The sequence below is a fragment of the Dipteris shenzhenensis genome, chromosome 17, assembly GCF_047967505.1.
Source record: "Dipteris shenzhenensis isolate YYH24624 ecotype China chromosome 17, Dip_SZ_1.0, whole genome shotgun sequence".
Taxonomy (NCBI): Eukaryota; Viridiplantae; Streptophyta; class Polypodiopsida; order Gleicheniales; family Dipteridaceae; genus Dipteris; species Dipteris shenzhenensis.
In genome coordinates this window covers 2764022-2789350 of record NC_141612.1, presented here as the reverse complement: position 1 = coordinate 2789350, position 25329 = coordinate 2764022, and the positions used below count along the sequence as shown (strand labels likewise).

General features: G+C 45.8%; 1 protein-coding gene across 1 annotated transcript in view; it reads left to right on the top strand.

Moving 5' to 3' along the window:
- The window catches only part of LOC147891524 (uncharacterized), a 40567-nt gene that overhangs the window by 11222 nt on the left and 4016 nt on the right, over positions 1-25329 (top strand). The window contains 2 exon segments of the mRNA XM_087388924.1: positions 186-332; positions 11323-11407. Of these exon segments, the coding sequence (XP_087245050.1) occupies positions 186-332; positions 11323-11407 (232 nt within the window).

The following is a 25329-nucleotide window of genomic DNA, read 5'->3' as shown; positions in this document are numbered from 1 at the left end:
TATATAGTTTCTCAAAAGCTCATGAGAAGTTCAAGGAATTCGTCCCTACTTTAGACCTCATGAAAAGTATGGTGCTGGATTTGCAATGGCTAGCTACAGCCCTCTTTGTCAATGCAGAAGATAGTAAGTTAGGAGCTTCACCACACCAGTGCTTGGGGTGTTGATATTCTCTTTCTTTTGAATAGAAAACAAAGAGAACAATCGTGGAAAATGAGCAGCTGGCCAAGGAATTGAGCTATCACATAAGGCAGACTGAACTACTTTTACAAAAGAACGAGAAACTTGTGCAGGAAAATATTGAATTGCATCGGCAAGTGTTATTGGCAAAGGAGGTATGTCACTGTCATGCCAAGTCCTGCTTTGCTTTTGGTATTATAACTAACATGTCACTTTTTTTTGTGTTCAGAAGAAATGATAGGAGCTTAATTTTTAGATTAAAGGTAATGAATCACTCAACGTCACACGCAGCAGATGATCTGGATGCTTACTCATGAATCAGTCAACCTCACACGCAGCAGATGATCTGGATGCTTACTCGCAATGGTACACAAGCCAGGAACCTACAATCTGAAATATACAGAAACAAATAGAACAGCAAAAAGAAGCCAAAGAATACGCAGTATGATCCTCCACAAAATTAGCTCAAGGGAGAGTTTCACACATCCAGCCTATGCTGGTAAAACTGCATCCAAGTAAGGTTTATAGAACTGCTGACTGTAGGCTCTATCTTGCTGCTAGGCAGGATGCAGTTGGAGATACAAGAAAAAGCTCTATGAAAAATCACAACTTACAGACAGAGGGACAGACTGAGGGACAGCACTGACATATGTGATGGTTTCAGCAAAGAGGCCCAAAATTGGCAATGATTTTGGTATAAGAGAATGGAGGAGGATGCAGAGCACAGGTGGGAGCAGATGATTCAGAAAATGGAGTTGTGTGGAGGACCTGACAATTACGTTAAGATTAGTTCTAGATCTAACCCTTAATTATAGGTTGAGTTACATCAAGTAGTCCCTTCAAAAGTTTGCCCCAACGTTTCTTTCGAACTTAGTGAAAGCAAAGTTGCCCCAAGACTCCATTACCCTTGCAATAAACTAAACTGGTTTTGAAATTCAATTGTAGGGGTGACCTAGACATTCTAAGGCTTAAAATCTAGTCTAGAGGTTTCAAAAGTGAACCAAAATTTCCTGTACCAGTGCTCTAGATCATGGGTGCCTAGAGTGCGGCATGCGACTATGATACACTCTTCAAAATGTCCTGGAGACGATATTTTGACATTCTGTAGTCCCTTTCTTACCTTGTATCTCCTCCATCACCGTCCAGGCCCACCCCCCAAGCAATTCGTGCATGGTGAGACTAAAGCATCTCCTATTTGGGAAAATGACTACATCTAGGAAGCTCTCTCAAGAGAGTGAATGCCACCTTACCTTTCCGGTAGGCTTGATCAAGTTGGCAAGGGAATTGCAAGACCTATCATTGGCCTTTCAAGACCACATCAAATCTAGGGACAATAATAGGCCCTCTTTTGTTTATAGACAACTCCATCATGACACAACTCCACCATGTCGAGATCTTTTGACCATCTATCAACAAGATAATGTACTAAGTCCTAGATGGAATAACGATACCATGGCCAACCAAAAGAGGGAGAAAGTTGCTGAAACTGAAATGCAAGTCCCTCTTCTAGTGCCAAGTGCAGCAAATTAACAAGTATGACCTGAAATCAGCTTACTTGACTTACTGCAATCTTGAGTATTAACAAAATGGAAAGTACGAACTCAAAAAAGTCTCCACAAGTAGCTAGAGGAGCAAAAGCATGTCCTTGATTGAGCAAAAATGAAGTTAGAGTCCTCAAAATCCTGGCCTGTACTAGGGCAGCCAAAGAAGAAAATGAAGCTTCCAGTTTTGTATCACAACTAAGAATTTGACTAAATAAGCGCTAGCCAAACAACCTGTTGAGCTGAAGGTGAGAGAGGCTGACATTAGGGGAATTTTGGACTCAAAAAGGCCTCCTGCATTAGACCTTTAACAATGTGCTTAAACGTGGATTAGGCTCTAGGCCAATGAGTGAGCTCAAGCATTAAAAGAATGGAGGGTTTCTTCCTGCCCCTCATTGGTGGAAACCAATGGTCCCCACTCGAAATTACTTGAATCACCAAGGTAAAGGGCTTTTCTAACCCTTAGGAAACACGTGGCCTTATAGAGGTGGTTGGATCATATATGATCCAATGGTTGTAAAAAGGTTACACAATGGATGGTGGGTTAGCATAGCTGGTGGTTGGGGTGTGAAAGAGGGCCATTAGATCCCAAGAAGATCTAACGGCTATATTGCGGGCTTGGGCGACGGAGCACACGCACCGTTCGATGAAGGCCTGATCGGTGACTTGAAATCGGTGCTCCGGGCGGGCTGTTGGATGGACATCCAATGGAGATATGCTTTGGCCACATGCTTTAGAGACATGACTGGCAGTTGGGGGCTCAAAAGAGGGCTGTTAGATCTCAAGAAGATCTAACGGTTATAATTTGGCATTGTTTGATGGAGCACCCGCACTGTACAAGAAATGATCGAATGACATAGGATTGGTGCTCCGCGCATGCCGTTGGATGAAAATCTTCGATTGCTTGTGGAGATCTGCTCTGACTGTGCAAGGTACACGTAACAGTCGCGTAACCAAGTGGCCCTCCATGCATTTAACATCTTGTAAAGGGGGTAGGGGTTTGGATCTAAGTATGATCCAACGCTCTAGTGGTGGCATCAATTGGGTGCCCTTGGATCAAAATGAAGTATCTACAGTGTAGAAGAGGCACTACACTTAGGCCATTAGATGCCTGCTGTACAATCTCCCCCTGTCACTTTAATGACTGTGAAATTGTCCCTTTACCACCACTTTTTTCCTTAGGGATTAAACAGTTCACCTGTTCCTTAATATCCCCTTTATGAGGCGCTTTTTGACCCCAAAAGTCCCCTAATGTTAGGAGATTGAGACGGCATAAGATGGGCATAAGAGGGAGACTCCAACAAATCTTCCATCTTTGACTACCCTCCATCTCTGACAAGGAGGAGCATGGACCAAAGAAGAATCCTATCGAGAGGAAGGAGCATTCTTTTTCTCCTTTGGTCTCCTTTTCTTCTTTGGGCAATTTTGGCAAAATGCCCAAAGAATGAAAATTTGAGAAGGGAGGGCAGGAACAGGTGGAGAGGGGTGGGGGATGTACAGAGAGGGGACATGGCTGTACTGCCCTGTATGGGACAGACTGTACGGGTATACAGGCTGTCAGATGAGCAGGGACTGAGGGAGGGTGTGGAAAGGCTAGGGGAGGGCCACAGGAAGGGGGGGCAGAAAGCAGGCAGGAAGCTGAGAGGGAAGGTGGAGAGGCTAGGAAGGAGGGCAACAGGAAGGGAGGGGAAGGGCAGAAACTGGGACAGAAAGGCTAGGGAACAGTTTGAGCAGTAGGGGGAGGAGCAGCGTGAGGAGGCAAGAAGTCCTACAGTGTGACTTTGCAAAAAAGAGACTTCTATTAAGTATTAAAGAAAAACCGTTAGAGCAAGCTCCATACGGGATACATCATGCAATGCACGAAAAGCTCAAGAGCCAAAAAGAAAGGATTGAGGCTGATAGTGCCATCTCAATCCGGTAGAAACCTCCGAGAAAAAGGGAGAACCTCTCCAAACTCGAAGAAATATAGTCCTTCTAGAAGAGGCTGCCCGTGAAGGGCCCTGCATGCTAGTCCATATGGCTATCAAAGTGTGAACCGTGTCAGACCAAATACCCGTGAACACCTGTAATGGGTGTATCTGGGTGCCATCCAAGGCCTCAGTACATCTGGCTCTCCAAATGTGCCAAGAGGAAATGCTAGCCAAAATCTCCCAAGAGGTGTCCACTGAAACATTAGAAGCTCTGAAGGGAGTAAGTGGTACATCCTGTAGAGAGCAGGGCTCTATCACCTGCCGGCGGACCGAGAGTGTCCAAGAAGAAGGCTCACCCTCATAAAACACTTGGGGCCCGGTAAGAGATAACCATGCGACCGAGTCCCAAGTCATGAAGAAAGGGGAAGTGTGAAAGATGCTGAGTATCCGAGCAACCCCTTTCCAAACAGTCCTCGCCTGACTGCAGTCCCAAAGGCAATGTCGCACTGACTCGTCTGCAGAATGGCATCGAGGACAAGTGGGATCAGCCCCAAATCGTGATCTCCACAGGTTCACTGCAATCCCTCCATGAATAGAAAGTCAAAAGAAAAGAGTGATCTTTCTATTTCTGAGGGATTTTCAAAGCCTCCTCTAGAAATTTCTACGCAAGTCTGCGGTGATGAAGAAGCTTTCCCAATGGGGGGCTCTGGAGGGAATCCAACCCCTATTGTTCAGCTGAAACCTCCTGGAATTACCAACCGTGAAATGAAAGAAGGGAATCCCCCTCTCTCGATGCCCATGATCTATCCATTCCCACTCTCCTGGGTCCCACTGCAAGCACCTGATAGGTGCACCTCCATATAACCACAACCTCTAGGATCCCAAGGCCAAGAGCAGAGGGTCGGGGTCTAGGTATTACTGCAAGCCTGCTTCAAGGTCCACAAAACCAGCAATCTTGACAGGCTGAAAGGCAACCTCAAGAAGAATGCCATCCTTGGATGTAGAAAGTAAACCTCCATCTTCAACATCAAAGACCAGTGCGTCTTCCCCGAGACCTTGGAGAGCGATCACGTGTAAAGGAACTGATGTCCTCGAAAAAGCCCCCATCCAAGTGGTGGAAGTAATAGGCAGCTCAATTGTCCATTCCACTGGGATGGCTGCATCTATCTGCTGAATCCTGCGTGCTACCCCTCTGAGGTGACTCACGGATTGCAGTCTCTGATCCACAGGTAGCCTGATAAAAGATTTCCAAGTGCCTACTGTGTAGGCAGGGCCTCTCTCCCATTTAGACCATTGCATGTAATGGGAAGTGCCCAATGGTTTGGCATGCTCGTCAAGAATACTATCATTCCAAATGATCGGCTGCCTATCAATCTCTTCGATGGTAGAAGGTGGAATCCTTCGAAGAGTGTTCCTGAAGCTCCCCCAAGCTTTCAGGATGGCAGTCATGAGAGGAGAGACAGGAGATCTGAGAGGGGCTGATGTGAAAATCCATCGAGGGCTGTCCACCCAATCATCTCCCAAGGTTGGTGTGCAAGCCTGAATGCGTCCAAAAAAGAAATCCTTCCAAGGTTCCTGCCTAGGCATGAGTCCCCTTACCACCACCTTACAAAGCAAAGCCCTACACTGCACTCCGGGTCAATGACATTAAGGCCCCCTTCACATGTAGGGAGAATAATAGTCTCCCAGGCCACCCTTGCTGCAACATCTGCTGTGCCATCAAGTCCACTCCATAAAAAATTCCTGACTGGTCTGATGAGCTGAGTGATGCAATCCCTAGACCGGCAACAGCAAGAACACATGAACCAGGAGGTGGCCAAGAGAACCTGGTTCACTACCACAACTCTAGATGCATGGTCGAGTTTGGCAGAGCTCCAGAAAAGGAGCCTTTTCCTTATACTTTCTAGTACTGGGGCAAACTGCTGTGCTGTAGAGATGTCCAATCCTACCTGGCATCCCAAATACCTGATAGGAACACCCCTCTGAATCCAAGAAAAACCAATGTCAACTCCCCAGCCTAGAGTGTCCTCATCACTGATCCAAAAGCCGAAGGATTTATGCCAGTTAATGTGTGCCCATGCAGCTGAGCAAAAGATATCCAAGGCTGTCCGGAAAGAATCAAGTGACTGCAAGGAGGCCTGAATAAAAATAGCAGTGTCATCAGCCAACTCACAGTCAAAAAGCTCCTGCTCTTGTCTCAAGGGCAGTCTCAGCCCAAAAAGCTCAGCCTAAGATCTAAGGAAGATACTCATAGCTTCTGCCACAAAAAGAAAGAGGAAGGGGGCTAAAGGGCATCCTTGATGAACTGATGTGGAAATCTGAAACCTGTCACCCCTTACCTCTCCAATCAAAACCTGGCTATGGGCTGATCTGTAAAGGGAGGCCACCCCTCTGATCCAAGCATCTGAAAAACCAAACCGTAGAAGAGTGCCCTCAAGAAAACCCCAATCTACTCTATCATAGGCTTTCTCGAAGTCCAAGAGTAAAACTGCTAGCCTCTGTCCACTCTGCATAGCCCACTCTGTGGCTTCCCAAAAGGAAAAGATATTAAGAAATATGCTCCTGCCATGTACAAAGCCTGTCTGAGTATCATGGATGAGATCTGGAAGAAGGGGCTGTAGTTGGATGCTGATTGCCTTGGCAAGGATTTTGTAAAGAGTGCCCAAAAGAGTGATGGGTCTCCAATGGGATACAAAATTCCTGTTGCCACCTTTCGGGATAAGGTGAATGAGTCCCTCGGTCAGTGAATCAGGCATCTCGCCCGAGTCCCAAATGCCCTGCAGGGCTGAAGTAATATGATCACCTATCATATCCCAAAAGGCTATAAAAAAAGAGTGAGTAAGACCATCGGAACCAGGGCACTTGCCCTTATGAAGGGCAGAAAGAGCAGTCTTGAACTCTGTGTTGATAAAGCATGCATCAAGTGAGCATAACATCTCTGGGGTGACCAACACAGGTAAACTTTGCCAAACTTCATCTCTAGCCACCTCTCTGGCTTGTGAGTTCGGATCTGCAGAAAGAAGGGAGGTATAAAAATCTGTCGCTAAATGCATGACGGTCTCCGGATGGGACTACAAAACGCCGTCAGAGTCAATAAACTGCCCGACACTCTCTCTACTATGTCTATGGCCAAGTGTAGAGAAAAAGTGTTTATTGACTCTCCCTCCCATTTGTATCCAAAAGGACTCTCGTGCATGGAAGGCATACTCTGCTCTCTGATCAAGCCTCTCTGATCAAGCAAGGTCTGCAAGTGAGCCCTTGCCGCAGCAAGGCGCTCCTGTATCCAAGCATCTGAAGGTCGTTTCTGCTCCTCCCTCTGAAGGGCTGCCAACTGCCGGCGGATACCCATCTCTCGCCTGAGTACCTCACCACGCCGAGCACTAGCAACTGAGTGATAGAAGTCGCTGATACTGTCAAGTGCTGTGGCCACATGTGAAGGACCGGCCACCCCCTTGCATATGAGAAACCCAGATCTCCAACACTGCCTCTATGAGAGTCTCATCCGTGTATAAGGCGTTTGGGATCCTGATACTGTGAGACCGTCCTCTCAGATGAGGCTCCGAAATGGACAAAATTACCGGAAAATGGTCTGAAGTGAAAACACCGGGTGCAATACAAACTGTCCCCCCTCTATCAAGAGTCCAGTCACTCACATAGAATCTGTCAATCCGAGCATGGATAGGCATCTGCACCCTATGGTTCGACCATGAAAACAAAAGTGACTGAGACTGAATAAGAAATGCATCATCTGACCAGACATCTCTGTTAGTGAACCTGAACAAGAAGGCATCCCAGGCTGCTCTCTCAAGGGAGTGGATACCACCTTCTCTACCCCTTTTCTTATCCGAAGGTGCCTCAACCATGTTGAAGTCACCTCCAATAATCCATGAATCCGCAATGTCAGCCCACGAGAGCAACTCTTTCCAAAACAAAACATGGTCCCCTCTGTTGTTCGGAGCATAAAGGTTGAGGAAACCAACCTTACGTCCGTCAACCCACTGGGCCTTGGAGGGGGTTATGGTACCGTGTCCAATGACCAGAGGGAGAACAGAGTCCCAAACTGAAATGCGTGTACCTCCTCTGGTTCCCAAGGCAGGAAGCCAAAAAGTCCGGCCTGAGAGCAGCTTACCTGACTTGGACCAATCTCTGATATTCAGTTTGTGTTCCTGAAGAAAAAGAATGTCTAGGGAACCACGTGAAACACCTGGATGGAGCTGATTCTTGATCAGCTGTCTGCGACGGCGATGAGGGATGCCGCCCAATCCTTGTATATTCCAATTGGCTATCCTCATCGGCGGGAGGAAGTGAGTTGGAATACCTTACCCGACCTGGTGGCAGAAACAGAAGCCTCTATCGGAGCAGACCTCTTGCCATACACACGAGGTCCGAGGGGAGGAAAGTCCACAGGTGAGAGAGAGAAGGATCTCTCAACAGGGAAGCCGATAACTAGCTCTCCAAAAGTAGAGGGTACAAAATCATCATCTGGGAGGCTAGAGAGGTCCTCCAAAGCGGAAAAAGAGTTCTGCTGAGCCAATCCTGGGGAGGGAGTACGAAGGATTCCTACCGAAGTAGGAAGTGAATGTAAAACCCCTTTCCCTCTGTCCAAAGAGGGAGGCACCTGTACTGGATCCTGATCAAAAAGTGGTGCAGATGAGGTGCCAACAACCTGCGCTGCTGAGGAAGGTACAGCCTGATCCAAGGGTGGAGTTGAACAAGGCTCCTTAACAGTAGTCTCCTCCTGAGGCTCCAAGGAGGTAGCCTTCGAAGAGGTGGAGGAGTGAACTAGAGTAGAGGGCCTAGCCACGACCGGAACCCACCGTGGGCCAGAGGTGGCGCGGGGTGTCGAAGGGACTCGAGTAGCTCTAGGAGAGGGGGGAGCCCGTGTCTGAGGCCGTGTCTGTGGAGCGGTATGTCTTGTTCCAGCTCTCTGTCGTAAGCTAGTACGAGCTGGTTGCTTTGTGGGTCTCTTTTTCTTCTTTGGGCAATCTTTGGCGAAGTGCCCCGAGGATCTGCAAATCCTGCACTGGTCTTGCCGACCTGCAACCTCAAATCTCTGGCGGAAGAAAGACCCATCGGGTCGCTATAGCATGATGTGGTCATTTGAAATATTGGGGTCTTGGACAATGACCCTAACCCTGGGAACCCCGTCCATCCTGACCGCCTCAGTAGCCGAAGAGGGCTCGCAAGGGAGAGGGGGGATCTCTGCCACCACACCAAACCTCTCGCCAATAACTGAAAGAAGCTGGTAATAAACTGAGGGAAGACTAGGGAACCTGATGAAAACAGAAACTCCTTGCTTGTCCTCTTCAACTGGGTCAAATCCCAGTTGGAAAGGAAACAAGAAGATCCTCCTGTAGCCTAGAAGTAGAAACCCGGCCTGTAGCAGGTCTCTCGTGATGTCCGGGGAATCTAGGCATACTTGAAAGAAACCCCGTCCCAACAAACGAACATCCTTGAGGTGGGGGGCGAGGTCCTGGGGAAGCGCCGACAGCATCCAATCTCTAGCTTGTAACTTGGAGGGGTGTGAGCCATGAATGCGTGCGAAGAGAGTCGTGGAACACTCATGTTCGAAATCCTTTTGCAACTGCTGTAGCTCGTTTTTTTAAAAAGTGACAGTTCTCGTGGCCGGTGTGAGCGGAGACGGATTGATTGAATGGGAACCCATTCGTCAATTGAGGTGTGTTGGCCGATTCAAACACAAAAAATAGAAACTCCGTCCGCTTTCCTGAATCCCAGGAGACCCCTATAGGAGAATAGGGGTAATCCAGAAGAAGGAGAGGGTGATGAAGAAGGGAGGAGGGAAGAGGAGGGGAAGATAGGGGAGAGGAGGAGTGGAGGAGAGGGGGAGAAGAGGAGTAGAGGAGAGTGGAAGGAGAGGAGAGGAGAGGCTGCTGCGGGGGGAAAAAAGCAGCAGCAGGAGCGGGGGGGGGGGAGCAGCAGGCTGCAGCGGGGGGAGAGCAGCAGCGGGTGCGGGGGGGGAGCAGCAGGCTGCAGCGCAGGGCAGCAGCGGGCGGGGGGGGAGGCTGCAGCGCGTGGGAAGGGGCAGTGCGGGGGAGAGGGCAGGTAGTAGGGGCAGCGAGGAGGGAAGGGAGGGGGCAAGCAGCAGGGAGCGGGGAGAGAGGCAGCAGGGAGCGGGGAGAGGAGCAGCAGCAGGAGGGAAGGGAGGGGGCAGCGAGGGAAGGAGCAGGAGGAGGAGCAGGGAGTGGGGGAGCAGCAGCAGCAGGGAGCGAGGAGAGCAGTGAGGAGGGGAGCAGGAGGAGCGGGGAGCAGCAGCAGGTCAAAGGGATCCCACCCAACTAAAAATCACTCTGTCAGCACGTTGTGTTTTAATGCTCTTCATGGAATAATTGCCCCTGCTGTTTCCCACATGCTTAAGATGAATAATTGTACAGACGAGTGCCTTGTTTGCATTAGTAAATCATTTTTCTTTATGATACACTTTTTACCATTGTCCTGCATAACATTGAGTCAAGGAATACATGCCTAGGATATGAGAGGCCGTAATCTATTTTTGAGACAACACAGAGAAATGAAAGTGGAGTTTTATCCTTTCATAGCTAAAGGTTAAAGCTCTATTGTTGTCGTACAACCAGCCTTGATAGAACTTTTGATATCACGGTTTCTCTCATTTGTGGATACTTCCTCTTAATGTTATGATTCTGTCCTTTAGGTAGTTTGTTTCTAGTTCTCTTTGGCTTTATCCCAGGGCTCTTATTCTTTCCATTGGATGCATTCAACTTGAAGTCCCTGTTCTTGAGGCATGCTCTCTTGACAAACTTACTAAGGGTGCTATGTGTCATAGTGGATCAGTCATATTTCCGGTTTTGTGCACTGAGCACCATCTAACCTGCTGACATTGCTTGCTTTTTATTTTCCGATTTTTAAAAATCTCCATGCATGGAGTACTCCACTCCACCTTGTCCTCTCAGCTCCTTTCCTCAAAAGGTTTTGTCGCAGGACTGGTTAACATATTGCTAAGTTGGCCAGCATTGTTTTTTTCTCAAAGACCCCCTTGGAAAAGGAGCGCCTAATTAGTCTATCCTACTATACTCACCCTTGAGAAATGATAGCCTAAAATGGGCGATCATGCTCTAAACTTGGTGGAGACAAGCTAGGCATAAATTCATAAAATGCTTATTTTGATGCTTTTAATTTCATAAAATAGTGCAACAAACATGTTAAATATCTAAGTCATGCCTGCCATTTGATTTGATTGTGCTACATGAACCCATTTGCATTTGTCAATCAAAAGATATAGGTTGTCAAAGTTTGGCACTTTTTGCCCAATATAGAGTTTTCCAAAAAAAATGAAAGCCATGGTCGCCCAGCTTTTTGCCCTGAATCCAAATGAGCGCCTGATTTTCTAACAAAACATTGGTGCCTGGGCTTGCATGTGTCTGGTTGGATTCTGCCTCAGATTCTTTCTATTTACTAGTACTCTGCCACTTCTCTTTCATACGGTCAAGATGGCAACTGTTTGAGAAGATGCCACTTCTTTGAAGCTTGGCAAGGGCCTCTCTTTAATTCCTCGCACACTATCTTGTTGAATATCTAAACTTGTACCTCTGTGACTTGTTTTGCTGAGCTTCAAACATCTGCATAGCATTGCATTGAGAGTTTCTCTATTACTGTGCTCAAAGTTTTTAAGGTAAACACGTCCAAAGACACTTACTCAGAACAACTGCATTTCACAGGTAGAAGATGATTTGGCAAGAAGAAACCATATGAACCAGAAGACTATAAGGATACTACTCTATAAGCTACGAGGTAATCTGGATTGTTTGTACTTCATCTTGTCCTTTGCTTCAACATTCATATTTATGTTTTGGCAAGGTTTATTAAAGTTTGGCAGCTGCCTGTAGACCCCAACTACAACTGTGTTCTACCTAAGGCATAAACAGAGGTGTCCCAGAATTGTCAAGTTAAGCTCTTAAGGATGCAGGAGCTACAACAGCAATAGACAACCCAAAGAAGAGCCTTTCTGCTTGGCTTGGGAACCGTGTTTGACCCTTCAGTTAACGAACAGGCCCATGATCCTATGTTTGAAGGAATTAGGCCCTCCTACATCTGTGGCTTTTCCCTTGGGCTTCAAAGGGACTAGGTGTAACTGCAATTCACCTCCAACAGAAGGAACCGTAGGCCAACTTCCCAATCGACCTACAGTTCCTTCTGTATTTGTGCATATTGCATATGAACTATGCCAATGTTGGTAAATGTTTGAAGAGAATCATGAGAGAACGGGAACTTTTACTAGGTAAGGAAACAAAAGACTGTGATACCTCTGCTTCCTAAAAACCTGGATGGTAGGGTCGATCCTGCTTGTATCGCCTAGAAGTGCCATCTGGACTTGCTGCGAGACATTGACCGATGAAATGACTATTGTCAAAGTTAAGCACATTGTGCGAGTTGATAAGTCAGGAGAGGCACATGAGTAGTGGAGATCAAGGAGTTCCCTCTCTCAATATGTTCACCAGGCTGCCTTAGGTTTTGGCACATCTTTGAGCTAGTATTGATGGGACACTCCTTCAAGAATTTGCTGCTATTTTGTGTGGTATTGCCTCGAAGAGCTATCAGCTATCAGCTCATGCTGCTTTGCTTTTGGTGCTCTCATGAATTGGCATGATTCCTTGGACTCCAAGTCAGCACATGCTGGTGCTTTTGGCTCTAAGATTGCATTGCTTCTTGATTGATTGGCACAAGTCAGCGTGTTCCTGAGGACAGGATGAGGCACATTACTTCAAGTTGTGCACGTGCTAGTCCTTTGGCTCTTAATGGTGCATTGCTTCTTGACCAATTGCTGTTGTTAGCCAAAATGGTTAATAGCGTGGCTATTTATGAGCTCACCTCCCAATTTCTGGTTAGGCTAAATGTGGTGGGTTGTTGCAGCATAATTGATGCTGCTCCAAGGCCAGCTCCTTTGCTACTGAGGCCAGTTGCCATGTGGCAATTGTGTTGTCTTCTCGGTGTTAGTTGCAATGTGGCAGTGGACTATTTTGCTTACACCATTATGACGTCATTTTGCCAATTGGGTGCTTCTGTTTCCTCTGCTCCCATCATTGGCTGTAGTTGGCTTCATGCGGATGGCCACACCATTTGACCATGGATGCCCCAAACTGCACCCTTGGTTTGTCCTTTGACTGGGTTTGCATCTCCCAATATCTTAATGATGCCCTTTGTGTGAAAAAGGATCCATGAAGGAGCACCAAATACTGGGTATCTCTAGCCTAGCTTGTACATTGAAAAGCATTCAATGTACAAGCTCACGTACCGCTTTAATGGGCGAACAGCCCAACAGTACTACCGCCCCAGGTGGCGAAGAGCCGACATCGAGGTGCCAAACCTTCCCGTCGATGTGAACTCTTGGGGAAGATCAGCCTGTTCACATCTAAAGTGAGCATTCTAATATCCCATGAATCTTAGCTCAAAGGAGGGTTGCAGTTTTGAAGCCTTCTGTACCAAACCTTAAGTAGCTTGATGTAGCATGCGAGAGCATCATAGAGATAACATATGTGACTTGCAGTTGTTTAATTGAGAAGAATGGAAACATGTGATTCCTGGGCCTGCATGGTGCATGCATGGTTGGGAATATTACGATATTACGAGCAATGGGGGGTGAGTGGAGCTTAATTGATTAAGAGATGGAGAGTCGTGTGCTCCTTTTCCAGCCCTTTGTTCAAAGTATCTAAGTCAAGGAACCAGCCTTGAATGGCACAGCTTGCAACATTTCACTGCTGGACTTGGAGGCCTCTAGATGCCGTGTTTTCAATGTATTCTTGGCGCACACACTATTTTTGACACCAGCCTCTCCATTTATCTGTATCTTACATGGAGCATGGTCAAGCATCTCTGAGATTCAGTATGCGCAGCCTAGAAATGGGATAAGATTGAGCAACAAGTCCTTTTCAGTTCACAGATCTGGCAGATCTGAAACTATTTGAGACAGTAGTGTGATCAGTGGGTGCATATACGTTTGAGTAGTTGGGGTAGAGACTTGATGGATACACGTTTGATGCATGGACAAATGTGTTATGCCCTCAGTTTGAGGGCTAACATGCTAGAGATTTGAAGATGATAGGATGAGCCAAGATCTTGGTCTGCTCTGATCAATGAATGGAGAGGAAAACTCTGACCTTTGGGAAGTGCCTTAACTAATAATTTTCTTTGAGCTATTGACAGGGAATACATGTGGCCACACCATCATGTAGCCATTTGACAAGCCCCATCAACACAACTCTTGACCTAAGAGAGGAGAGGCAATGAGACGAACATTCCAAGGGTCATATGCTTGTAATCACAATGAAAGGGACACAAAATATTAAAGTTTGTATGCCTTTCATAGTACTAATGCTCATGTGCTGTGAGGACCAAGCCAGCCACTATGCTCAGGAAAGGAGATGGAGAGAAGAAGAAGGTGTAGCGGAGGAAAGAGAGGAGAGAGGAGCTCAATAGAGAGGAGAGGAGAGGAAAGAGAGGAGAGAGGAGCTCAACAGAGGAGGTGGAGGCAGGGAGGATCCAAAGAAAGAAGAAAGAGAGTTTATTAGCGTCCTCGGGGGGCCAAAAATGACCCATGGGACCCGTCTCGATACAATGTAAAAAGAGTCTCCTCAAGGAGAGAGGTCAGGAGTCTATGAGTTCCTGATGACATGTAAAAAGACGAGTGACAAAAGATCCCAATGCTGTCGGAGAGGCAGTGGAGAGATCAGGCTAGAAGGGCTTCTTGAGAGTGATGAAGCTGGAAGGGCAGCTCAAGAGAGACAACCGACAACATCTCGGATGTCTTCACGAAGGCGCTTCCCAGGGAGCAGATGGAACACCTCATTCGATGCATGGGGATCCACCCACTGTTGTGTCATTGAGAGGGGGTGTTAGAATGTCACTGCTCCACTTGTGAACCCCCGATTTGAGGGGACAAGGGGGCTGAAGACAATAGGGGGAAGGGAGGATCATACCCGGATCAGAAAATTGCCTTTGATGACTCAGTTAAGGCAATGTTCTTATTGGTCACCCTTCTTGAAAGTTGGGACACTTTTAGGATTGCTATAAGCAATTCAGCCCGTGCAGGAGGCCTGACAAGCAGTGATGTTGAGAGTAGCCTTCTCACTGAGGAGATAAATAGAAAGAACAATGCTGGAACTAAAAGTTCAAGTGCTCTCAATGTGAGAGGGAGGTCATATTCCAGGGGGAAATACCACGACAGAAATACAAGCAAGTCTAGAAGCAAATCTAGAGGAAAATCTCATGCCAAAAAGGATTTGGAATGCTTCTATTGTGGGAAGAAAGGCCATTTCAAAAAGGATTGCTACAAATAGAAGAACGATAAAGGCAAAGGCAAAGCTAATGTGCAGCCCAAGAAGGAAGAGAAATCCACGGTCAATATAGAGGAAGTGAATGCCATAAGTAACAATAGTGATGAGGATGACATTCTTTATGCCTCTATGTTTGGGCATGCTTTTCTTGTGACTAGTGATGATGCATTGTCACAGAATTGGATACTAGACTCAGGAGCATCTTTCCATGTCACTCCACATAGGGAGTGGTTTACCATTTATGATGCAAGAAGGAAAGGCACCGTGAGACTTGGAAATGATTATCCATGTGACATTGTTGGAGTGGGAGATATCCACTTGTCTCTACCTAATGGTTCTACATTTGTACTCAAGAATGTTAGGCATGTTCCAAATCTGAAAAAGAGCTTGATAAGTACGGGACAGCTTGATGATGATGGCTATCATGTGTTTCTTGGCAACAATACATGGAAAATTAGCAAAGGGTCACTTGTGATTGCTAGAGGTTCCAAGCATGGAACATTGTACTCAATGCATGTGTCAAGCATAGGAGATAATGTAATCAATGTGACCGAGCAGCCATCCGTCTCTTTGTGGCATCGTCGGTTGGGACACATGAGCATGACAGGAATGAAGATACTTTTTGATTTGCAGTATGTTCCCGTGTTTAATTTTTCAGATTTTAGCATATGTGAGCATTGCATGTATGGGAAGCAAACACGGTCTTCACATAAAAAATCTTTGGGCAAGAAGAGGCTTGAACCATTGGAGTTGGTTCACAGTGATGTGTGTGGACCTATGCCTACTGTCTCATTGGGTGGTGCTTCTTACTTTGCTACTTTCATTGATGATGCTACACAGAAAGTGTGGGTCTATCCTCTTCGGAAGAAGAGTGATGTCTTTGATGCATTTCAAAAGTTCTTAGCATTTGTTGAAAATCAGTTGGGCAAGAAGCTCGAATGCTTGCGCACTAATAATGGAGGAGAGTATACCTCTCATGCATTTAAGAATTTTTGTGAGCTACGTGGCATCAAGCGGGAGTTGACTACTCCTAAGAATCCTTCTCAGAATGGGGTTGCTGAGAAGATGAATAGAACTATTCAAGAAAGGAATATAAGCATGCTTTCTAATGCCGGTCTACCTCATGGCTTTTGAGTTGAGTCTATCAAGACAATAGTACATTTTATCAATAAATCGCCTAGCAAGACACTAGATGGGAAAGTACCAGAAGAGGTTTGGTCAGGCAAGCCACCATCTTATGGGCATCTTCATGTATTTGGCTGTGAAGCTTATATTCAAATTCCTAAGGAAAAACGCAGCAAGCTTGATCCAAAGTCAAGGAAGTGCATTTTTCTTAGATATGGTGATTCAGGCGAGATGGGATACCGATTGTGGGATCCAGAGGCCAGGAAGATAGTACGCAGCCATGATATTATCTTTAATAAGGACAAGATACACAAGAAGCTAGAAAAGACTGTTGAGATACGCAGAGTGGTGTTTTAAGAGGATGGACAACCACCATATGAGAGGCATGCACAACCTGTTTCACATGATGCAGGGTAAGGACAGTCCATAGATTGTGAGGTGGGAGAGCCACATCTAGGTGGACAACCTCAGGTTATGCAGGAAAATCAGTTGGGACAGCAAGATGCTCATGGTGAGCAAGTGTCGAGACGTTCCACTAGAGTCTCACAATCTCCACAGAGATATGCTCCATCTTTAGATTATGTCATGTTGACAGATTGTGGTGAGCCTTCATGCTTTGAGGATGCTATGTCTAGGAATGACAAGCATAAGTGGGAGAAGGCTATGCAGTCAGAGATGGATTCTTTGATAAAGAATGCTACTTGGGATTTGGTTTATTTGTCCAAAGGAAAGCATGCATTGCCATGCAAATGGGTTTACAAGCTGAAGATGTCTCCAGCAGATGCATTGCCTAAGTATAAGGCAAGGTTGGTAGCCAAGGGTTTTAAGCAGGAGAAGGGTATTGACTTTGATGAGATCTTTTTCCCAGTGGTGAAGATGACTACCCTTCGTATAGTGCTTGCATTGGTTGCCAGAGAGGACATGGAGCTTGTCCAAATGGATGTAAAAACAGCTTTTCTACATGGAGATATTCATGAGAACATCTATATGCAGCAGCTAGAGGGGTTTGTTGTGTAGGGCAAAGAACGGATGGTATGCAAGCTTCAGAAAAGTCTTTATGGGCTGAAGCAGGCTCCTAGGGAGTGATACCATAAGTTTGATGCATTTATGCGATCCCAAGGGTACACACGGAGTGAGACAGATCATTGCCTCTACACAAAGAAGGCATCAGATGGCAGCCTTCTTATTTTGATTTTATATGTTGATGACATGCTTATTGCTGGGAAATCTACTTTGGATGTGGATGCCTTGAAGAAAAGGTTACATGAGACCTTTGACATGAAGGATTTGGGTGATGCCAGTCACATACTTGGCATGAGGATTGTTCGGGATAGGAACAAGAAACTCCTTCATTTGTCACAGAAAGAGTACATTAGCAAGGTACTTGAGCGTTTCGATATGGAGAGGGGGAAGTCCATAAGTACTCCGTTGCCTCCATATGTGAAACTCAGCCAAGCGGATAGTCCTAAGTCAAATGAGGAGCGGGCTGAAATGGCAAAGATACCTTATGTATCCACAGTAGGAAGCTTGATGTATGCCATGGTTGCTACACGTCCAGATATTACTTTTGCAGTGGGAGCTGTTAGCAGGTATATGACAAATCCTGGCAAGAAGCATTGGGAGGCAGTGAAAGGTATCATGAGATACTTGAATGGTACAAAGAACATATGCATTTTCTTTGGGAGGAAGGACACATCTATTGTTGGATATGCATATGCTGATTTTGCAAGGAATGTAGACACCATGAGGTCTACTACAGGATACGCTTTCTCATTCACTAGAGGTGCAGTTTCATGGGTCTCTCGTTTGCAGCCATGTATGGCTTTGTCTACCACTGAGGCAGAGTATGTTGCAGCCACTGAGGCATGCAAGGAAGCTATATGGCTTACTCGTCTAGTGGTAGACTTGAGCATTGCAGGAGAGGTTCCAGTTTTGCACTGTGATAGTCAGAGTGCTATCCAGTTGGCATGGAATCTTGTCTTTCATGCGAAGACAAAGCATATTGATGTGAAGTATCACTTCATCAGAGAGGTGATTGAGAATAAGCGCATCCAGCTTGTCAAGATTCACACAAATGAGAACCCTGCAGATCTTCTTACAAAGAGTCTTTCCTCAGAGCGGTTTGCACATTGTAGAGTATTGATGGGTGTTGGATTACATTAGGATGCCCATCTTGTCCCTTAAAGGCGCATTGGCCTTTAAGTGGGAGGTTGTTGGGGTAAAGGCCAATGGCCTAGTATATACCCCTTTGTACCATACATACATAATAAGAGCTTACCTTGATCTGGGTGAGTTAGCACCCACAATTTCGGTGTTCTCCCTTTCTTTGTTGCTCTCCGATAAGACCACCTCTCCATCAACGACCAGCCGTTGCAAGACATGCAGCCTGACTTTCTCCATTCGGCCCGGCTCCTGCATACAAGGCACTAAGGCTTTGACTAAGCCTTTCAAAGCCCAGCGCCTCTTGCACCTTCAACCCCGACGGCCAACCTCTCCAACCAACGCCATATCTGTCCAACGCCTATAGCGCCAACGCGGACTGCGGAAGGAATTAGCCAATTCTGAAGCTATTTTGCAAAAGGGGAAGTGGAGTCGTGGTCATATAAAAGAAGTGTAAGAAGCTAGGAGCCAAACACTGAAGCAGTACGCAAGCTGCAAGGAAGCTGTGCAACGTAAAAGTGTAGGATTGCAGATGTACAATCGAGGTTCGAGGATGAGCAACGAAAGGCGCTTCTACGATGAGCAGCGACCTCTCTAGACAACGACTACAACAACCTTCAGTCTCCTTGCTCTATTGAAGAGCCGCCTCACCAACTACAAACGCCATCAACGGCTAAGCTCCTCCATCGTCTACGAGCTTCAAGCGACCTCCACAATGAACTCAATGCCCGCGATTGAGCCATCATCGAACTTTGTTGCGAAGGTGAGCAGCTGACTGCAGCGCCTCACGGGACCTCAGCCAGCAGGTCCAAATCTTTGCTAGCCGACCTTCAACAAGCTCGCCAAGCTCTTCTAACTGCATAGCGACCTGCTCGCAGCTCCTCCAACAACAGCTCCAACTAAAGCTTCAACGACCCCTTGGATCTCTTGAGCCAGCCGTGCCTCCTCAACGAGCTGGCTCCACAGAACGACAGTTGACCACCTTCCAAGCTCCCACGCATGGCCGTTCCACAGCGATGCCTCACAAATCGTCGAAACCCTTCTGACGGAATCAGCATCTTCGTCGGCATTTCCAAAAGATTTCGGTAGAGCATTATCCGACACGTGGCAGATAGCCACTCCACATGTGGCACCCCTTATCCACAAACCTCACCTCGAGTTAAGTTATCATGGGTACCATAACCTTGGTTAATCAAGGATAAGTCTGGGTCAAGTTAACCTAGGTTAGCAAAGGGGATAGGGTTGATTAAGCCAACCTCGGGTCAAGTTAACACCTTTGGTTAAAAATTTGACATGTCAGCACTTTGCCACGTCACCCCCATTTGCCACGTCATCAATCAAAGTCAACATTGCCACATCATTTGCCATGGTGGTAGTCCACGTGAGTAGACCACGTCATAAAGCCACCTTAGTTGCCATGTCATCCGGCCACATCAACACAGTCACGTCACCTATGCCATGTCATCATGCTCGGTCAGTTGACACCTCATCGGTGCCACGTGGCACTCTGATCCCCTGCAGGCACAGTGTGCAGCCTGCATGTGCACACAGTTGCCATCTCAACACTCTGCTCCACAGGCACACCTCTTGCTAGGCACAATGCCACATCATCATTGCATGTGACCCACAATGATACATCATCATTGAGCACATTTCCACTCCTTTTGCCCCTCTACCTAGATCAAGTTGTATCTCTTGATCTAGGAAGAATTTGAGGGCACTCCAAAAAGGAAAGTCACTCGATTTTTCGTGTTTAACGCGCTCGTCACATCATGCGTACATTTCAGTGCAAGTATTACTCACTTTTAAGCTTCGTCGACAAAACCACTTCCTACACACATCAGTCTCTACATCGACACATCTGACCCAGCACTTAAAAAGAACAAAAAAAAGGAAATTATTTGCTGTTCTTTCATCGATCGACGGTTGGTATAGATGTAGATCAGAGTAGACTAGATCGCCATAGAGGGGACGCTTTAAATCTCCCAAGTTGCCAATCTAAGCCATGCCCAAAATTCCCGACTAGTACCCACTCGGAGTCAGTCCATATGCTCACATACGGTTTCAAATCATCACATTATCTGAAACCTGACGTTCATTGGTTCAGTGAGCAGACTTCAGAGTATTCAGAGACATTGCATATTGTTTAGTGGGCAGACAGCACATGATTTGATTTCACACATACATGCTATCATTGTAAAGCCTAATTGGCTATTTCACGGCATTGTGCACATCATTTTAGTCTTGTAAAGCCTCTTGGCTATTCCCGGCATCATTTGCTATAAGCCTTGTAACAGATCGAATTATATATATTGCAGTTCTATCTTCACCGATAGTTCAGATTTCACTTGACACAGTCAGTGTTTTTGCAGTTGATTCATACACAGATTTTCATGACACTTTGAGTACATTTCTTGCACCATGTCTACGACTAGCAACCTCAATCTGGAGGCATTTGCTAAGCTAGAAAACTCCAATTACGGCACATGGAAATACTGAATGGAGACCATTCTTGTACTTTAGGATAAATGGGAGTATGTCGATGGATCTACACCTACACCATTGGACGATCTAGCCACCAGTAGCTCTACTCCACTTGTTGTCACAGTACCAGCAGTGGGATCTACAGCTACACAAACAGTTTTCGCACCTATAGAAGATCTTGCCATTGCCCGAGCTCAAGCAGAATGGGATAAGAAAGATAAGTACGCATATCATATCTGATCAAGCAGAATGTGCAAGATGTCATGCTAGGATAGCTCAACACAATCAAGACATCGAAAGAAGCATGGGATATGTTCGCAGCTCTCTACGAGTCCAAGAACACATCTAGGATTCTCATACTAGGAAACCAAATCAACCAGAGTTTTTGCAATAGTAGCGAAACCGGTCATGCTTATGTACTCCGGATAAAAGACTACAACAATCAACTCGCAGCAGCAGGAGAGACTATGAATCCAACATAAATGGTTCAAGTCATCCTGAATGGACTAGGAGAGAGATACGAGAATCTAATCCAGAGTATTGCCATCCAACTGCAAATTCCGACACTGAAAGAACTCCAGTCAGTCCTACTTGGTGAAGAACTCAGGACGCAAGCCATTCAGGCACGCAAAGGTCATTCTAATGATCAGGCATTCACAGCTTCAAACAGAAGCAGAGACAGAAGCAGAGGCAGAGGTAGAGGCAGAGGTAGATTATTCCAACGAAGTGGTAATCATCAACAACAAGGTCATAATCAGCAAAATCAGCATCGGCATCATCCTCAGCAACATCAGCATCATAACGAGGAATCATTCCAACCGAGAAAGATTCCAAGGACAAGGGAATGCATCCACCAACGTGTCAAACATTCAGTGCAACTATTGTCACAAATTTGGACACTATGAAAGAGATTGTCGCAAGAAGTAATACGACAAAGGCGGTTAATCCAACAATAATCGAGGGAATTTTCGCGGCAGAGGAAATCATCGTGGTGGACATTCTAGACATAGTTATTTTGCAAATGAACATGGGAATATGTTTCTTGCAAACGACGAAATGCAATAGATTGATACAGTGTACCGTCTCCACTCTTCTCCTCTCCTCTCTTCATATTTTGTCAGGCCGTACACTGTAAATCCCATATTGACCTTTAGTGTGGTTCGACATCACGAAATCAATCCCCTATTTTTCAAATGGTTATTAAGGAGTAATTGTTGTCACGGGGTTGCAATCCTTGTGTTGGGTTTGATTGTTCTTTGGTATACATTATATCTTTTTACATAGTCATAAGCTTCTGTCCAAAGGGTTGGCCACCAATATTTAGCCAAGAGGATTTATCTTCTTGTTGCTTTCCCAATTAAGTGTCCTCTTGCTATGCCTTCATGGACTTCTCTTATGGTTGGCATGATTTCATGAGACATAACACATCTTCTTAGAATTGGATCATTGCCCATTTTTACAATTAGTTGACAGGGGACAGATTTTGGAATTAATTTTCTTGCCTCCATTGGTCTCAGTTCAAGGGGTGGTCTTCTTGTCATTAAAAACCCAACTATGTGTACACACCAGCATCAATTTGAAACAAAGTAGCATTTAATAGGTCATCTTCTATTCCTTCTGGCTCTTCTCCTGTCATCGATCGATGACATATGATCTGCGATCTAGTGCTAAGATTCTTTCCTTACCAATATCTTGAAATTGAATTGTAATAGAAGCCATTTAGTGATCCAATTGGTGATACATGTTTGATTCACAAGATACAACATGGCTTGATGATCCGTGTAAAATACAATGTAACATGCAACGGTAATCTGATCGTGTAATCCACAGCAAGACCTTCTTTAAACCTTTAGCGAGGAATTAGCATTGTTTACCATAGAGAGAGAAAGGAGATGAGGGTAGAGAGAGAGTAGAGTCGACAACCGATTGGGTCCCTATACCCACTGAGGGCCCCCTCCCCCAATCAGGAGAGAATTTGCTTTATACTTGGAGAACTGAGAAATACAAAGAACACTCTTCGAGAGAGCACGGAACACACTTCTGAAGAGCTCACTGTGCACACGTATAGCAGACCCAAAGACCTGAGAGGCAACGCCGACCAATACGGAGACCTTGATGCTATCCACACTGACGATGTAGGACGCTCTTGCAAGGTAAGGGAGAGGCTTGTGCAGTCCACCGGAATGCAAGGTTACTGCGTGAGTGAGAGAGTGAAAACTAGGAGTGATAGATCCCATGAGAGAGCTGAGAGATGGCTGAAATATAGAGCTGAGAGTGAGCTGTGTAAACTGTAAAAGAGAGCCGAGAAAGCTGAAGAAACAGTGTCCAAACCTCTCTCCGTTTGCTGGTCCAAACCTCCGACTGTTGTGCTGCGTGGTCACCGTCAGATCAGGCTGAACTGATGGCCAAGGGACTGAGGCTAGAGCAGGGCCAGATTTGAGGAGTTCAGGGGCTGCACAAGGAGGCTGGAGTGGAGCTGTAGGAGAGCTGAAGGCAGGAGCAGCTGAATGAATCAAAAGGGCAGCCAAGGGACCCTTTTACAGGGCTGGAACTGAGCCAACCCAGTCTGTAAACAGCCGACTGGGTCGGTCTGTTTTACAGACTGGTTGGCCTACAACCAGCCTATAAAAGCCCTCCCTGGCTCATTTGCCAGGGGAGTTTTGTCCCAAGACTACTCCATGTGTGACCAGGAATTGGCATTTGAGAGGGTTCAAGGAGATTCCATACTCGTATTTTTATAGTATATCTTTAAGGCATTTCAAGTGATCTTCTTGCTTGAATGTATGCACAAGCCATTGAGGAAGACTCATAGAAATTTGTTTAGAAATGCTTTGAAGGCGGTGTACATGATCCTTTGAAAAGTTGCTGGGGCATTGCATAATACAAATAGCATGACTTTGTATGCTAAAATTTCCCATTCTGCGGAAAGGCTGATCTTGAGGAGCTATTTGTACTTGGTTGTACCCGTCGAACCCATCCAAGAAGCTTTATACTTCTGACCCCGCCTCCTTTTGTGGAGGAAATGCTTCTTGTAGAAGGCCAACTTAGTCTCGCGTGGCTTTGTGTGGGTGTGTGAGCATACATGCACGTACCCATGTCCTATGGATGTATATTTTTGCCATATGTCATCTTGGATGAGGGTGACCTTATGAATCTTATGTTGTCTCAAATGCAAGGAGCATCTAGTGAGTATTGGTATGGTGTCGATAGACATGCCTTGCGATTAGAACCATTTGGAGTTCATGCATACCACCACGGCTCATTCCCTCGGTAGCTACAAGTTACATAGATGATGAGAGTGTCGTCCATGTAATCTCAATTGACCAACATTTATCCAATTAAATTGTTTGACTCGGTCTAGATAGGTAATGATTTGGAATGAGACCTTTGTGTGGAGGGATCTTGCTACAAGCTGTGCTAGGATGGTATCATGGTGGTTACATCTCTTCCCCGGATCATACGAGATACAATCATATGACCTATAGCCTCTCAAAACCAGTCTACTCATACTCTTTGAAGTCTACTGTCCAAAAAGCACGTGCATGTAAGGCCACTAGTCGAGCTAGAGAATCAAAGAGGAGTGACTTTGCTACTGGTGTTCACATGCTAGAAGTAGAAGTATGCCTGGAAATGTTGTCTCGCTAATATCGACAAAGAAGCATGTCCTCTAGTCAAGCGTGCCTATAGAAAGATAATATTAATGTCCACTAGTCAAGCATGCCTATAGAAAGATAATATTAATGTCCATGGAGACCCAACAAGAACTATATGCCAAAGGATATCTTGCGTCAAAATTTATTTTTGCAGCTCTATAGATAGCTATCAATAACATTTTTCATGTGTTTGTGTCCATGACCAATCTTGCTAGTGTGTGTGCCTATCGTAGACCTTATTGCGACGTTCTAAGATCTCTTTTATGTAGGATCCTATTAGCTTTGCTGGATTCCCGAAGAACGCATGTAGACTCACGGGTGTGAGTCTCTATCTTATAGTTCTCGCTGATGTGCTGATAATTTTAGTAGATGAGAAGTATATGGTGCTCATCCTCTGTGTCTTATAGGTTATGATGTGCATAGTTTGCGAACTTTGTCCACTCGGCATATCCTCCCATCTAGCAGTTTCACCAATTTCATGAGAGCTTGTTCTTAGTTATTAGTTAAGAGAGAGCAGGAGAGAGCCACAGAGAGAGAGAGAGAGAGAGAGATTAACGCCTGCAGAAGGCCTCATGGGCCTATGAGACAAGGTACAATAAAAGAGAAACTACTACATCTTTGAGGAGAGGAGCGCAGAAGGCAGCTCCTAGAGTGTGCATAAAGCAGCTCACAACTATTTTAGAACATACCTATATTCTAGTACTATCATAGTGTGACCTTCATAACATCAATTTAGGACTGAGAGTCTTTGGTCTTAGATTTGAAATTTCTAATCAATGCTTGTCCTTGACAGTAGATTGCCCATTTTCCTGCTTTCTTGGCTTCTTTCACTTTAGCAACTTCGGTGGTTCTTTGCTTGAGCTGGGTCAGGGTGCGCTCCTCAGATATCCATATCTTTGTGCCCTTCAGCTTGCGTGTTTGTCGGAGAATCTTGATACTTGCCTTTTGCAGGATATTCCAGAAACATTGGGAT